At 45.8% G+C, this 16,317-nt stretch overlaps 1 protein-coding gene across 2 annotated transcripts in view; it reads left to right on the top strand.

The window, feature by feature from the left end:
- UBE2F (ubiquitin conjugating enzyme E2 F (putative)) overlaps window positions 1–3,765 on the top strand; it is a 131,111-nt gene extending 127,346 nt beyond the window's left edge. For both annotated transcript variants that reach the window (XM_054044032.1, XM_054044033.1), the window contains one exon: window positions 2,437–3,765. In XM_054044032.1, the coding sequence (XP_053900007.1) occupies window positions 2,437–2,487 (51 nt within the window). In that variant the 3' untranslated portion in view covers window positions 2,488–3,765. The remainder of the gene's footprint in view (window positions 1–2,436) is intronic.
- Window positions 3,766–16,317: the final 12,552 nt, after the last annotated feature.

A 16,317-nucleotide genomic window follows, 5' to 3' on the forward strand; every position in this document is an offset into this window, starting at 1 on the left:
CAGTCAGTATACTGCCCAAGCTGTTATTCCATGAACCTCATGGTAACAGTTTAGGTCGGGGTACTGTCTTGTCTTCCCTGTTCTGGTGGGCAAATACTCATCAGGTATGCGTGGGCGTCCCCTTTCTCCCTGCATCTACAGACTAGGACCATTATTACAGATGCATCCCACACGAACAGCCACACAGCATAAGGTGCCTGAACATCTCAAGGATCCAGGGTGCACATCATTATTCTGGAGTTGAAAGCAGTATGGAAGGCATGTGAATCCTTTCTTCCTTTCATCTATACTCACCATGTGCTTATAATGTCAGACAATGTTACGACTGTCTTCTACATCAACAAGCGGGGGAGTGCAGAAGCAGTCAGCCTCCAGAACTAGTGTATCTCCAATCAAGTCATCTTATCAGCAGCCTACCTTCCTGAGGAGCCAAACGTGCTTGCAGATTCCCTCAGCAGACACTTTGTGGTCGATCACGAATGGAAGCTCCACAATTTGTTACTCTGCAATATTTTCACTCTATGGGGGACCCCAGCCAAGGATCTGTTAGTCTCTCAAGCAAACAAAAAATCACTACCTATTACTCCAGAGGAGCCTACATCACCACTCCCAGAGTGATGCACTGCTTTTTCCTTGGTCAGACCAGTTCAACTATGACTTCTGCTGCTGCCATGAGTTCTACACAAAATCTTGATTGCCCCCTTCTGACCCAGACAGTTCTGGTTTCCCAACCAGATGCACGTCATCCCAACCTAACGTAGTTGCAGCATTTCACTTTAACCAATTCATTCTTCCCAACACTGCACGCTTCCTCAGAGGAACGAAGACCACTCCCTCAGTGTTTGGTGGGCATTGGCTTTTTACCTACAAAGAACAAAGCCAATCAGGAAATCTCAGACTGTTTATCACTGTAGCAAAAATAGTCACAGGGCACCCTTATTTGTCTTGTCCACATTCAACTTCAGACTATATTCTTTGCCGTGTTCATATGTAATCTTCACTAACTTCATCAGACCACCTGAATCAGCCAACAGTATTGTTTCATCTGCATAGTGAATGTCATTCACTCATTTTTCCATTCATCTTAATACTTTTTCCGGTTATTTTAATCACTTGCTATAAATGTTGAATAGTCAGTGACATACAACCATGTTTCACTTCTCTCTTGATTACTGTTAGATTTTATTTGTGTCACCAACTGTAATCACTGTCTGATTCCAATATAATTTGTTTTATTACTCTGAGTTCATATCCCTCAATCCCTACAGATCGAAATATATTTGAGCAATGCTTTTTGGAAGTCAATGAAACACAAGTATACTGTTTTCCCCATTTCAATTGATCTTTCTGATATAAGCTTCAGGCTCATAATTGTGATGCCCTTTCCATGTTTGAAACTGTATTGTTGTCCGCTTATTTCCTTATTAGTCTTTCCTTGTATTCAGTCTTGAACAATTTGCAGGATTATTTTAGAGGCATGCTATACTAGGCTCATTGTTCTGTAGTTTTTACAATCCATAGCACTGTTCTTTTGGGGGGGATCTGAATATGCAATGAGGTGGTAAAATCTTCTGGTAATTCTCCTGTCTCAGACATATTCTTCACCACTTCTGACAGAGCTTTCAGATCTTCATCCCCTTATACTTTTTAACAGTTATGTTGGTATTACATCATAAGCTAGTGCTTTTCTATTCAGAAGTCTTTTTATTGGTACCATGATTTCTTCATCCATTATTGGCAGGCTTGCTCTCTAATTGAGGTTTTTCAGGCCATGATATATTCTCACCATCTCTCATTCTTGCCGTTAGGGTCTGTTAGATATTGTCCATTTTTGTCCTTAAGTGTAATATTAATAATCTTTCTGTAATTAAAAGTCACTATAGCAAACTTGTTCAGAGTTGTAATAAATTAGTCTAGACAGTTAAGATATCACAACTACCATGTAAATAAGCGATTATGCAATTGTATAGAAAAAAGGGGAAAGTTGTAATGTGGCATGCAATCTGCTAATAGTGTATTCCCCATTTGATTAAGGACTCTTTCCCTCTAAAATGATATGACCCTGGCTACATTATACATGATGACACATTCATCGTTGGAACCCATCCGATGGTAAGGGAATCCTGTCAGAACTGTTCAAACTGTACCGATCTTGACAGGTGTCCATAGTCAAGTGTTACTTCAAGGATTCTAAGTGTCGTATTTACATATTTTTTCCAGTCAATTTTGCTGCAGTGTGAAAAATGCAGAGTCTCCACCGGTTTTCAAAGCGGTGCAAAGATGCTACGATAGACACATTTTTGCAAGACATACGTTTCTATGGGAGAGAACTGCAGACCAACTTCCTTGAGTACTTAACATGGAAATTTCACCTCTCCAGAACTCTGAGTTTTTCTGAAATGTATGTGGTGTAATTCTGATTCTTCTTTTCTCTAGGAGGACTTTCGGAATAAAGTTGAAGATTACATTAAGCGGTATGCAAGATGATGAAGGAAGACTGATGGCAGGACCATGGATTTCAAACTATAGAGTTGTCTTTATAACTTATAAAACAACAACTAAAAACCCAGATTGTACTAGTCCTGTGTCCATGTTGTACTGAAGAAAAAAAACTAACTTCGTAATTGTCCAAGGTAAATGGACAGTTCAACATAAATACAGCAAGAAATTGTGTATGTTGGTTAAAAAAAAGTTGTTTGCTTACTTTTAAAATGTTTGCTCTTCTGAAACTGTACTGTATATCTTGTTGATGAAATATGCTTGAGAGTTAAAAGAAATCACTATTGAAGTTGTACTACACTTTTCTTCTTGCCTAGTAAAAATAGTGATGCATTTCTGGAACATTTCAAGTTGGCAATAAAATGGTCTCCCTCTGAACCAGATTATCCTACTATTGCCTTTGATGGAGCAGAAATAATAACTTTTCCCAAGAGTCACTAGAGCTTGTCAGAATGCATAAAATCAACTATCTAATACTGAAATTCTAATGATTATATTTCATCTAAGTACATTTTGGCACAAATTTGTGACTTGTACATTGCTACTTTGAGTACTTTTAGTTTGTATTGTTTGTGCAAAATAGTTGAGAAATATAAGCTAATCCATAACCCAAAAGTCTAAATTTGTAGTATTAGGGAAAAAATTATATATTCTGTGCAAATGTACCAAAAGGCTAACTTTTCAAAACAGGCCTTTCAGATCCAAATGTGGAGAGGAAAGTTTTGGAGACTGTTACAGAAATTGACAATGCAGTTTGGATTAATTTTCTGGTAAATGACTCAGGGTGTTCTGTAACCCTGTGCCCTTGAGAGCAACATACTGATAATGCATATAACCCACTGCACCATTGTTATATTATTCCTGTGAGCCTAGGTTTTATTTATTTTTAATTGTGCAGGGGGGAGGGGTTATACTGAAGGAGTGATATGCTATAATCCCTCTTCTTGTAAGTAGCTATATATCAAAGAAGAGTAAGGACATGTGAAAGCAGAGATCCTCCTGCAGAGAATCAGTTCAAAGCTAATGGCAGGAAACATTTGGAATCAGTGCTGTGAAGAGTATTGTGTATTGTATGCCATCGCTCCCTATTACTCACCTACGCTAATCAGAATGATGCTCAAGAGCTTGTTGGGCCTAATGAAAATCAACGGATTATAGCCATAGCCACACAAATGCAGTGCATGGTGGGATCAGAGAGTGGAAATGGATTTGAGTCACGTTTTTATAAATAGATGGAGCAACGAAATAAATGTTTGTGGTTTCATACAGATGGAATGTGTGTGTAACACTTTTACATTTTGCACCACGTGGAAGGCTACTTGATTCTGAGTGTCATCTTAGTTTCTCATCATTGCTCTTTGTTAAATGCTGGGGCTTTCATTCGCTAGTGAAATCACTGGCACATTCCAAATGTAGGTTATGCAGTGTCAGTCTGCTGCTGCTTGGGGCTGGACCCTGAAAGGTAGACAGGGCCCTAGTGACTTCAGTAGGACTCCCAGGCTCCAGAGCAGCTTGCAAGATGACTACCTGTTCTGTTCATTCCCTCTGGGGCACCTGGCATTGGCCACTGTCAGAAAACAGGATAGTGGGTTAGATGGACCTTTGGTCTGACCCAGTCTGGCTGTTTCTATGTTCTTTAAATTACATGAGAGGCAAAGTTTATGCAAGCCAGAAGCATTGGAAGTGTATGCGATGGTCTGTTATGGTTTCTTCAACCAATCTGCACTGAATACACAATACCTGCTGTCCCCGAAGGAGCTGAGTATACCTTGATACAGGTGAAAGAAGTACAACAATGAACAAAGCATGTTGTTACTGCACAGTGACATTTTGATACAAGGCACTAATTGTAAGTAAAAGGGAAACACAGCTGGTTTGGGTTATTTCCAGGGACAATAATTGTATTTTTTAATCAAAGTGGAAAAGATTAAATCATGGGGAAGTGAGAGAGGAGGGTTGCTGAAATGTAAAAAGACAAAATGAAAAAGAAAGGGAACTATTAACTACAATGAGTGGACAGTGTCCTTTTAATGTCATGGAATTCCATCTTCAGTCTCGTGTATATAGAGTATGTCTACATTTAAAATACTACGGCAACACAGTTGCCATGTTCTCCCCTTGGCATATTAATCCATCTCTTTGGCGGGGAGCGAGGGGCGGGTAGCTAGGTCAATAGACTAAATCTTCCACTGACCTGTCTCCACCCAGGCTTAAGTCAGCATAGCCAAATCTCTGGCTTTTTCATACCCCTGTGAGATGTAGCTATACCACACTAAATTCCTCGTGTAGACCTGGCCTACAGGACGGCTTCTGAGAAAAATGTTTAATTTTGAAATGCGGCAAAATGAGCGAGATCGTCATTTGGAATACACAGGATGCATGGAGCTCTGCCAGTTTACATTAGAGGGCAAGCTGACCCGCGAACACTGCCAGGCGAGAAGGGTGCCCAGAAAATGATGTCGAGTAGATGCTCAAATAGAAAAGTTTAATTAGTGGGGACGAGATCGGCTGAAAGGGACTGACATAGTGAAGGAAATTACCTAGTGCCACAAAAGAGACTCTCCTGAAGATCATCACAGGGGCCCATTAGAAAGTGTAGTTGTCATTAAGGCGGAGGAGTAGATGGAAGCAACGCTGTTCCAGCTCCCACCCATTGTTATAACTGGGTTTCAGGATTGCATTTCTTAGAGAGGGGTTACCAGGCAGACACATGGTTAGCTTTAATGTTCCGTGTTAACCCTTTATTGCTGTGACTTGAGCTCCCAGCTGTATTCTTACTGCAGGTAAATACAGTCAGCAAAGGTGTGCTCCTTGCCTTTCTACACCAGCTACCACATGATGTCAATTCACATAAGGCGAGTAAAGTAGGTGTGCTCCAGTGATCAAATGCCACTATCCACTTCTAACTGGATGTCTCAGAAACGAGGGAATGTGTGGAGTTACTGTACTTGTTTGTACGGATATGTCTTAGATGCAATTTTAGCACCTATGCGGGGGAGGGGTAAGAACGTCAATTTTTAAAAATGTGTTTTAAAACTTATGAAAATGAGGAGTTCGGGGGCACCTTAAAGACTAACTGATTTAATTGGGCATAAGCCGGACTCCTCGCTGTTTTTGTGGATACAGACTAACCCAGCCAATCCTCGGATACTTAAAGCCCATGCATCCGAAGAAGTGGGCTGTAGTCCACGAAAGCTTATGCTCTAATAAATTTGTTAGTCTCTAAGGTGCCACAAGTACTCCTGTTCTTTTTGCGGATACAGACTAACACGGCTGTTACTCTGAAACCTGTCATTAAAGCCCATGGTTCAGCTTTGTTCGGGGAGGACCTACTCTACCCATGAGCCTGTGCTACGTGGGAGTGTCACACACATTCACAACTGTCGCCCTTAAAGGCTTTGCTATTTTTGTCTATATTACCACAGTTATCCCTAAACCACCCCCTGTAATACTCAGATAGGCGATACCTAAGGGCTCATATGGTAATATTATTTTGATTAGAAGGCAATGGAAAAATCTGAAGATTGGCTACTGTAATACACCATAGGACTGATTGCCACACAGGTTCTTACCTTGGACAAAGGGATGAATTGGTGAGGCTCTCCCTTCCTGTTAACGAACAGCTGTGCAATGCCCTGTAATGCTGTTTACAAGACCCGAACATCACAGTTTTACAGCCAAGAGAGTTATGACACCAGTGAAACTACATTGGTTTAGCCTGTTCACTATTGGGAAGTTTGGTTAGCTGGAGAACTTTATTCTACTGGCTCCTGAAACTATGTACGTCCTAGGGAACAATGGGGCCCTTGCCCAATCACTACAGGTGCACTGGAGGAAAAAGAGCATAGAGGGCTCACATCACCCCCAATATCCATGTAGCAGCAATGGGCGGGGTGATTCCATGTTCAGGGACACAATTAGGGGTCATAGCACAGTGCCCCAGCTTACCGTTCCCCTACCCTCCATCAGATGTATGCGGTGCTGCCAGCAGATGGCAGGATGGTTCCAGTACTGCACGCAGAGTCACCGCCTCCACTGCTTCCTCTACCCCCCGCCCTACATTTTGGGCAGGATTTCACCCTCTTAGTCTCTGGTTTCCAGAATACATTTCCAGCCCCTCACTGCACCTCCCTCTCTTTCCCCAGCCAGCTCCAAACTGAAACCCCCTCCAGCCGTCTCACCCAGCCACACCCCCCAGCCCCTCCTCCAGCCTTTGTCCAGTTTCCCGGACAAAAGGTGTCACCTAGCCCCAACCCCCTCCTGGGCTCAGGTTACGTGCTCACATATCATCCCTCAAATGAAGTCACACCCTGATATCCCAGCACCAATGCAGACAGTACCAATAAAATTCCCACGCAACATTCCCAGGTTACTCACATGAGGATTTCTACACTGTTGTTATTAGTGGGTTCGTTTGTCAGCCTCAGCGCCCTCCTAATATAGAAATATTTTGAGAGGTTTTCAGCAGGAATTCTCGGCCGTCACGGTGCGCTCTTCCTTTCATACTTGATATCCTCGTTTGCCCTGTTTGGCTTCTCTTTTAAAAAAAAAAAAAAAAAAACACTTTGGCCTGGTGACAAGTTCTGAGCTTATTGAAGTATGGTTTTTATTAAAATGCCCAGCACGGGGGAGGATATGGTATACGATTTACAGCCCAATCATTTAGAGGCTGCAGCTTCCACGGGCTAGATTTCATTGATCCTCCGTATTCTACCCTTGTCACACACAATAGCATCTATGCCAGATTCGGCGCCATGGCTAACGTATTCACTTGGGTTTCCGCTTCCTTTACGCTGTTCAGTGCCTGAACACGGTATAATATCCATATATCGTTACAGCCATTGGCCTGGGTGTTTTTTCTTCTTGACAATTCACTTGTTTTAAATCATTTTTTATGGGGGGAAAAGAGGGGGGCTATCCAGTGTTTTCCTTCTTTAGTCCATCTCTCCTTGTCACTAAGGCCATGTCTACACTACAAGCTAGCGGTAGGATTCCCCTGCTCATGGACACGTACTCACGTTAACTCTTTCAGATGGGTTTGTATTCATCACAGCTCAGTCAAGCCTCTGCTGCTACCCATGCAACCATGACTACACTGTTATTTATACTCACGCCAGCTCAGTGAGAGATAGCACGGACGTGCGTCCACGAGCAGGGGAGTCACAGCCCTAGCTCCTCGTGTACATAAGAACATAAGAAAGGCCGTACCGGGTCAGCCCAAAGGTCCATCTAGCCCAGTATCCTGTCTACCGACAGTGGCCAATGCCAGGTGCCCCAGAGGGAGTGATCCTAACAGGTAATGATCAAGTGATCTCTCCCCTGCCATCCATCTCCATCCTCTGACAAACAGAGGCTAGGGACACCATTCCTTACCCGTCCTGGCTAATAGCCATTAATGGACTTAACCTCCATGAATTTATCCAGTTCTCTTTTAAACGCTGTTATAGTCCTAGCCTTCACAACCTTCTCAGGCAAGGAGTTCCACAAGTTGACTGTGCGCTGCGTGAAGAAGAACTTCCTTTTATTTGTTTTAAACCTGCTGCCTATTAATTTCATTTGATGACCCCTAGTTCTTGTATTATGGGAATAAGTAAATAACTTTTCCTTATCCACTTTCTCCACATCACTCATGATTTTATATACCTCTATCATATCCCCCTAGTCTCCTCTTTTCCAAGCTGAAGAGTCCTAGCCTCTTTAATCTCTCCTCACATGGGACCCGTTCCAAACCCCTAATCATTTTAGTTGCCTTTTTCTGAACCTTTTCTAGTGCCAGTATATCTTTTGAGATGAGGAGACCACATCTGTATGCAGTATTCGAGATGAGGGCGTACCATCGATTTATATAAGGGCAATAATATATTCTCAGACTTATTCTCTATCCCCTTTTTAATGATTCCTAACATCCTGTTTGCTTTTTTGACCGCCTCTGCACACTGCGTGGACATTTTCAGAGAACTATCCACGATGACTCCAAGATCTTTTTCCTGACTTGTTGTAGCTAAATTAGCCCCCATCATATTGTATGTATAGTTGGGGTTATTTTTTCCAATGTGCATTACTTTACATTTATCCACATTAAATTTCGTTTGCCATTTTGTTGCCCAATCACTTCGTTTTATGAGATCTTTTTGAAGTTCTTCACAGTCTGCTTTGGACTTAACTATCTTTAGCAGTTTAGTATCATCTGCAAACTTTGCCACCTCACTGTTTACCCCTTTCTCCAGATCATTTATGAATAAGTTGAATAGGATCGGTCTGAGGACTGACCCTTGGAGAACACCACTAGTTACCCCTCTCCATTCTGAGAATTCACCATTTATTCCTACCCTTTGTTCCCTCTCTTTTAACCAGTTCTCAATCCATGAAAGGACCTTCCCTTTTATCCCATGGCAGCTTAATTTACATAAGAGCCTTTGGTGAGGGACCTTGTCAAAGGCTTTCTGGAAATCTAAGTACACTATGTCCACTGGATCCCCCTTGTCCACATGTTTGTTGACCCCTTCAAAGAATTCTAATAGATTAGTAAGACACGATTTCCCTTTACAGAAACCATGTTGACTATTGCTCAACAGTTTGTTTTTCTGTGTCGGACAATTTTATTCTTAACTATTGTTTCGACTAATTTGCCCGGTACAGGCGTTAGACTTACCGGTCTGTAATTGACGGGATCACCTCTAGAGCCCTTTTTAAATATTGGCGTTACATTAGCTAACTTCCAGTCATTGGGTACAGAAGCCGATTTGAAGGACAGGTTACAAACCTTAGTTAACAGTTCCGCAACTTCACATTTGAGTTCTTTCAGAACTCTTGGGTGAATGCCATCTGGTCCCGGTGACTTGTTAATGTTAAGTTTATCAATTAATTCCAAAACCTCTTCTAGTGACACTTCAATCCGTGACAGTTCCTCAGGTTTGTCACCTACAAAAGCCAGCTCAGGTTTGGGAATGTCCCTAACATCCTCAGCCGTGAAGACTGAAGCAAAGAATCCATTTAGTTTCTCCGCAATTACTTTATCGTCTTTAAGCGCTCCTTTTGTATCTCGATCATCAAGGGGCCCCACTGGTTGTTTAGCAGGCTTCCTGCTTCTGATGTACTTAAAAAACATTTTGTTATTACCTTGGGAGTTTTTGGCTAGCCGTTCTTCAAACTCCTCTTTGGCTTTTCTTATTACATTCTTGCACTTAATTTGGCAGCATTTATGCTCCTTTCTATTTGCCTCACTAAGATTTGACTTCCACTTTTTAAAGGAAGTCTTTTTAATCTCTCACTGCTTCTTTTACATGGTTGTTAAGCCACGGTGGCTCTCTTTTAGTTCTTTTACTGTGTTTCTTAATTTGGGGTATACATTGAAGTTGAGCCTCTATTATGGTGTCTTTAAAAAGCGCCCATGCAGCTTGCAGGGATTTCACTTTAGTCACTGTACCTTTTAACTTCTGTTTAACTAGCCCCCTCATTTTTGCATAGTTCCCCCTTTTGAAATTAAATGCCACAGTGCTGGGCTGTTGAGATGGTCTTCCCACCACAGGGATGTTGAACGCTATTGTATTATGGTCACTATTTCCAAGCGGTCCTGCTATAGTTACCTCTTGGACCTGCTCCTGCGCTCCACTCAGGACTAAATCTAGAGTTGCCTCTCCCCTTGTGGGTTCCCGTACCAGCTGTTCCATGAAGCAGTCATTTAAAGTATCGAGAAATTTTATCTCTGCATTTCGTCCTGAAGTGAAATGTTCCCAGTCAATATGGGGATAATTGAAATCCCCCACTATTATTGAGTTCTTAATTTTGATAGCCTCTCTAATTTCCCTTAGCATTTCATCATCACTATCACCGTCCTGGTCAGGTGGTCAATAATAGATCCCTAATGTTATATTCTTATTAGAGCATGAAATTTCTATCCATAGAGATTCTATGGAACATGCGGATTTGCTTAAGATTTTTACTTCATTTGATTGTACATTTTCTTTCACATATAGTGCCACTCCCTCCCCCCTCCCGCACGACCTGTTCTGTCCTTCCGATATATTTTGTACCCCAGAATGATTGTGTCCCATTGATTGCTCTCAGTCCACCAGGTTTCTGTGATGCCTATTATATCAATATTCTCCTTTATCACAAGGCACTCTAGTTCACCCATCTTATTATTTAGACTTCTAGCATTTGTGTACAAGCACTTTAAAAACTTGTCACTGTTTATTTGTCTCCCCTTTTCTGATGTATCAGATTCTTTTTTATGTGAATGTTTATCATCTGATCTGGCCCCTACTTTATCCTCTTCCATCCTCTGCTCCTGACTATAACCTGGAGATTCTCTATCATTAGACTCTCCCCTAAGAGAAGTCTCTGTCCAAGCCACATGCTCCTCTGCAGCAGTCGGCTTTCCCGCATCTCCTAGTTTAAAAACTGCTCTACAACCTTTTTAATGTTTAGTGCCAGCAGTCTGGTTCCACTTTGGTTTAGGTGGAGCCCATCCTTCCTGTATAGGCTCCCCCAATTCCAGAAGTTTCCCCAGTTCCTAATGAATCTAAACCCCTCCTCTCTACACCATCGTCTTATCCACGCATTGAGACTCTGAAGCTCTGCCTGCCTACCTGGCCCTGCGCGTGGAACTTGGAGCATTTCTGAGAATGCCACCATAGAGGTCCTGGATTTCAGTCTCTTCCCTGGCAGCCTAAATTTGGCCTCCAGGACATCTCTCCTACCCTTCCCTATGTCATTGGTACCTACATGTACCACGACCACTGGCTCCTCCCCAGCACTACACATAAGTCTGTCTAGATGCCTCGAGAGATCCGCAACCTTCGCACCAGGCAGGCAAGTCATCATACGGTTCTCCCGGTCATCACAAACCCAGCTATCTATGTTTCTAATGATCGAATCTCCCAATACTAATACCTGCCTTTTCCTAGTGACTGGAGTTCCCTCCCACGGAGAGGTAACCTCAGTGCGAGAGGCAACCCAGCACCATCTGGAAGGAGGATCCCAACTATGGGAAGGTTTCCCTCTGCTCCCGTTGACTGCTCTGCTTCCCTGGGCCTTTCATCCTCCTCAACAGCACAGGGGCTGTCTGAACGGAGATGGGACAATTCTACAGTGTCCCGGAAAGCCTCATCAACATACCTCTCTGCCTCCCTTAGCTCATCCAGTTCCGCCACCCTTGCCTCCAAAGCCCGTACGCGGTCTCTGAGGGCCAGGAGCTCCTTGCACCGCTTGCACACATACGCCACCCGCCCACAGGGCAGGTAAACATACATGCTACACTCAGTGCAATAAACTGGATAGCCCCCACTCTGCAGCTGGGCTTCTGCCTGCATTTTCTCCTAGTTAATGAAGGGGTTGTTTAAAGCAAGAAGTTTTGAATGTAGTTTGGGCTATAGGTTTTAAGGGGAATAAAGGGTTTAAGATAGAACCGGCAAGGGACCCGCGCTCCCTTCCTGCTCCCCTTCCCACTCCCCTTGCAAAACTCCCTGTTAGCAGCCCCTGTTCGCAAAAGCTCCCTGGTTGCTTGTGCGCTGCTTTATAAAGCCCTGGCCTGGGTGAATGCCCCACCCACTGATTAAGGCTCAGCCAATTACCAGAGGCTTCTAGCCTTGAGACCTTCCTTTGAAGCTCACAGCTTCCAACTGCCAGCCACAGCACACGGTCCTTCAAACAACCAACCAAACAGACTGACAAACACAAGCTCAGCACACAGCAAGTAACACTGCGGCGAACAGCAGAGGCTAACGCGGCGAACAGCAGAGGCTAACAGCGGGAGTTTGCCTGGGAGCTGTCCGAGAGGAGGTACGCTAAGTGCTGCATTAGGGGGGCTGTGTTGGTGAGTATCTGAGTGTCTGCTGCTGGGACAGTTGGTCAGTTTGACCGTGTGCTTGATTGCTTGCTTGTTTGTTTGAAAAGTGTGAATTGGGAGTGCTTTGTTCCAGCTGGGCCTTGAGTGGGCCTGACTGGTATATAAGGGCAGTCAGCAGCGAACCAGCTGAGCGGCGAACAGTAGAGGCTAACAGCGGGAGTTTGCCTGGGAGCTGTCCGAGAGGAGGTACGCTAAGTGCTGCATTAGGGGGGCTGTGTTGGTGAGTATCTGAGTGTCTGCTGCTGGGACAGTTGGTCAGTTTGACCGTGTGCTTGATTGCTTGCTTGTTTGTTTGAAAAGTGTGAATTGGGAGTGCTTTGTTCCAGCTGGGCCTTGAGTGGGCCTGACTGGTATATAAGGGCAGTCAGCAGCGAACCAGCTGAGCGGCGAACAGCAGAGGCTAACAGCGGGAGTTTGCCTGGGAGCTGTCCGAGAGGAGGTACGCTAAGTGCTGCATTAGGGGGGCTGTGTTGGTGAGTATCTGAGTGTCTGCTGCTGGGACAGTTGGTCAGTTTGACCGTGTGCTTGATTGCTTGCTTGTTTGTTTGAAAAGTGTGAATTGGGAGTGCTTTGTTCCAGCTGGGCCTTGAGTGGGCCTGACTGGTATATAAGGGCAGTCAGCAGCGAACCAGCTGAGCGGCGAACAGCAGAGGCTAACAGCGGGAGTTTGCCTGGGAGCTGTCCGAGAGGAGGTACGCTAAGTGCTGCATTAGGGGGGCTGTGTTGGTGAGTATCTGAGTGTCTGCTGCTGGGACAGTTGGTCAGTTTGACCGTGTGCTTGATTGCTTGCTTGTTTGTTTGAAAAGTGTGAATTGGGAGTGCTTTGTTCCAGCTGGGCCTTGAGTGGGCCTGACTGGTATATAAGGGCAGTCAGCAGCGAACCAGCTGAGCGGCGAACAGCAGAGGCTAACAGCGGGAGTTTGCCTGGGAGCTGTCCGAGAGGAGGTACGCTAAGTGCTGCATTAGGGGGGCTGTGTTGGTGAGTATCTGAGTGTCTGCTGCTGGGACAGTTGGTCAGTTTGACCGTGTGCTTGATTGCTTGCTTGTTTGTTTGAAAAGTGTGAATTGGGAGTGCTTTGTTCCAGCTGGGCCTTGAGTGGGCCTGACTGGTATATAAGGGCAGTCAGCAGCGAACCAGCTGAGCGGCGAACAGCAGAGGCTAACAGCGGGAGTTTGCCTGGGAGCTGTCCGAGAGGAGGTACGCTAAGTGCTGCATTAGGGGGGCTGTGTTGGTGAGTATCTGAGTGTCTGCTGCTGGGACAGTTGGTCAGTTTGACCGTGTGCTTGATTGCTTGCTTGTTTGTTTGAAAAGTGTGAATTGGGAGTGCTTTGTTCCAGCTGGGCCTTGAGTGGGCCTGACTGGTATATAAGGGCAGTCAGCAGCGAACCAGCTGAGCGGCGAACAGCAGAGGCTAACAGCGGGAGTTTGCCTGGGAGCTGTCCGAGAGGAGGTACGCTAAGTGCTGCATTAGGGGGGCTGTGTTGGTGAGTATCTGAGTGTCTGCTGCTGGGACAGTTGGTCAGTTTGACCGTGTGCTTGATTGCTTGCTTGTTTGTTTGAAAAGTGTGAATTGGGAGTGCTTTGTTCCAGCTGGGCCTTGAGTGGGCCTGACTGGTATATAAGGGCAGTCAGCAGCGAACCAGCTGAGCGGCGAACAGCAGAGGCTAACAGCGGGAGTTTGCCTGGGAGCTGTCCGAGAGGAGGTACGCTAAGTGCTGCATTAGGGGGGCTGTGTTGGTGAGTATCTGAGTGTCTGCTGCTGGGACAGTTGGTCAGTTTGACCGTGTGCTTGATTGCTTGCTTGTTTGTTTGAAAAGTGTGAATTGGGAGTGCTTTGTTCCAGCTGGGCCTTGAGTGGGCCTGACTGGTATATAAGGGCAGTCAGCAGCGAACCAGCTGAGCGGCGAACAGCAGAGGCTAACAGCGGGAGTTTGCCTGGGAGCTGTCCGAGAGGAGGTACGCTAAGTGCTGCATTAGGGGGGCTGTGTTGGTGAGTATCTGAGTGTCTGCTGCTGGGACAGTTGGTCAGTTTGACCGTGTGCTTGATTGCTTGCTTGTTTGTTTGAAAAGTGTGAATTGGGAGTGCTTTGTTCCAGCTGGGCCTTGAGTGGGCCTGACTGGTATATAAGGGCAGTCAGCAGCGAACCAGCTGAGCGGCGAACAGCAGAGGCTAACAGCGGGAGTTTGCCTGGGAGCTGTCCGAGAGGAGGTACGCTAAGTGCTGCATTAGGGGGGCTGTGTTGGTGAGTATCTGAGTGTCTGCTGCTGGGACAGTTGGTCAGTTTGACCGTGTGCTTGATTGCTTGCTTGTTTGTTTGAAAAGTGTGAATTGGGAGTGCTTTGTTCCAGCTGGGCCTTGAGTGGGCCTGACTGGTATATAAGGGCAGTCAGCAGCGAACCAGCTGAGCGGCGAACAGCAGAGGCTAACAGCGGGAGTTTGCCTGGGAGCTGTCCGAGAGGAGGTACGCTAAGTGCTGCATTAGGGGGGCTGTGTTGGTGAGTATCTGAGTGTCTGCTGCTGGGACAGTTGGTCAGTTTGACCGTGTGCTTGATTGCTTGCTTGTTTGTTTGAAAAGTGTGAATTGGGAGTGCTTTGTTCCAGCTGGGCCTTGAGTGGGCCTGACTGGTATATAAGGGCAGTCAGCAGCGAACCAGCTGAGCGGCGAACAGCAGAGGCTAACAGCGGGAGTTTGCCTGGGAGCTGTCCGAGAGGAGGTACGCTAAGTGCTGCATTAGGGGGGCTGTGTTGGTGAGTATCTGAGTGTCTGCTGCTGGGACAGTTGGTCAGTTTGACCGTGTGCTTGATTGCTTGCTTGTTTGTTTGAAAAGTGTGAATTGGGAGTGCTTTGTTCCAGCTGGGCCTTGAGTGGGCCTGACTGGTATATAAGGGCAGTCAGCAGCGAACCAGCTGAGCGGCGAACAGCAGAGGCTAACAGCGGGAGTTTGCCTGGGAGCTGTCCGAGAGGAGGTACGCTAAGTGCTGCATTAGGGGGGCTGTGTTGGTGAGTATCTGAGTGTCTGCTGCTGGGACAGTTGGTCAGTTTGACCGTGTGCTTGATTGCTTGCTTGTTTGTTTGAAAAGTGTGAATTGGGAGTGCTTTGTTCCAGCTGGGCCTTGAGTGGGCCTGACTGGTATATAAGGGCAGTCAGCAGCGAACCAGCTGAGCGGCGAACAGCAGAGGCTAACAGCGGGAGTTTGCCTGGGAGCTGTCCGAGAGGAGGTACGCTAAGTGCTGCATTAGGGGGGCTGTGTTGGTGAGTATCTGAGTGTCTGCTGCTGGGACAGTTGGTCAGTTTGACCGTGTGCTTGATTGCTTGCTTGTTTGTTTGAAAAGTGTGAATTGGGAGTGCTTTGTTCCAGCTGGGCCTTGAGTGGGCCTGACTGGTATATAAGGGCAGTCAGCAGCGAACCAGCTGAGCGGCGAACAGCAGAGGCTAACAGCGGGAGTTTGCCTGGGAGCTGTCCGAGAGGAGGTACGCTAAGTGCTGCATTAGGGGGGCTGTGTTGGTGAGTATCTGAGTGTCTGCTGCTGGGACAGTTGGTCAGTTTGACCGTGTGCTTGATTGCTTGCTTGTTTGTTTGAAAAGTGTGAATTGGGAGTGCTTTGTTCCAGCTGGGCCTTGAGTGGGCCTGACTGGTATATAAGGGCAGTCAGCAGCGAACCAGCTGAGCGGCGAACAGCAGAGGCTAACAGCGGGAGTTTGCCTGGGAGCTGTCCGAGAGGAGGTACGCTAAGTGCTGCATTAGGGGGGCTGTGTTGGTGAGTATCTGAGTGTCTGCTGCTGGGACAGTTGGTCAGTTTGACCGTGTGCTTGATTGCTTGCTTGTTTGTTTGAAAAGTGTGAATTGGGAGTGCTTTGTTCCAGCTGGGCCTTGAGTGGGCCTGACTGGTATATAAGGGCAGTCAGCAGCGAACCAGCTGAGCGGCGAACAGCAGAGGCTAACAGCGGGAGTTTGCCTGGGAGC

Source organism: Malaclemys terrapin, chromosome 11 (genome assembly GCF_027887155.1).
Source record: "Malaclemys terrapin pileata isolate rMalTer1 chromosome 11, rMalTer1.hap1, whole genome shotgun sequence".
NCBI classification, from domain to species: Eukaryota; Metazoa; Chordata; order Testudines; family Emydidae; genus Malaclemys; species Malaclemys terrapin.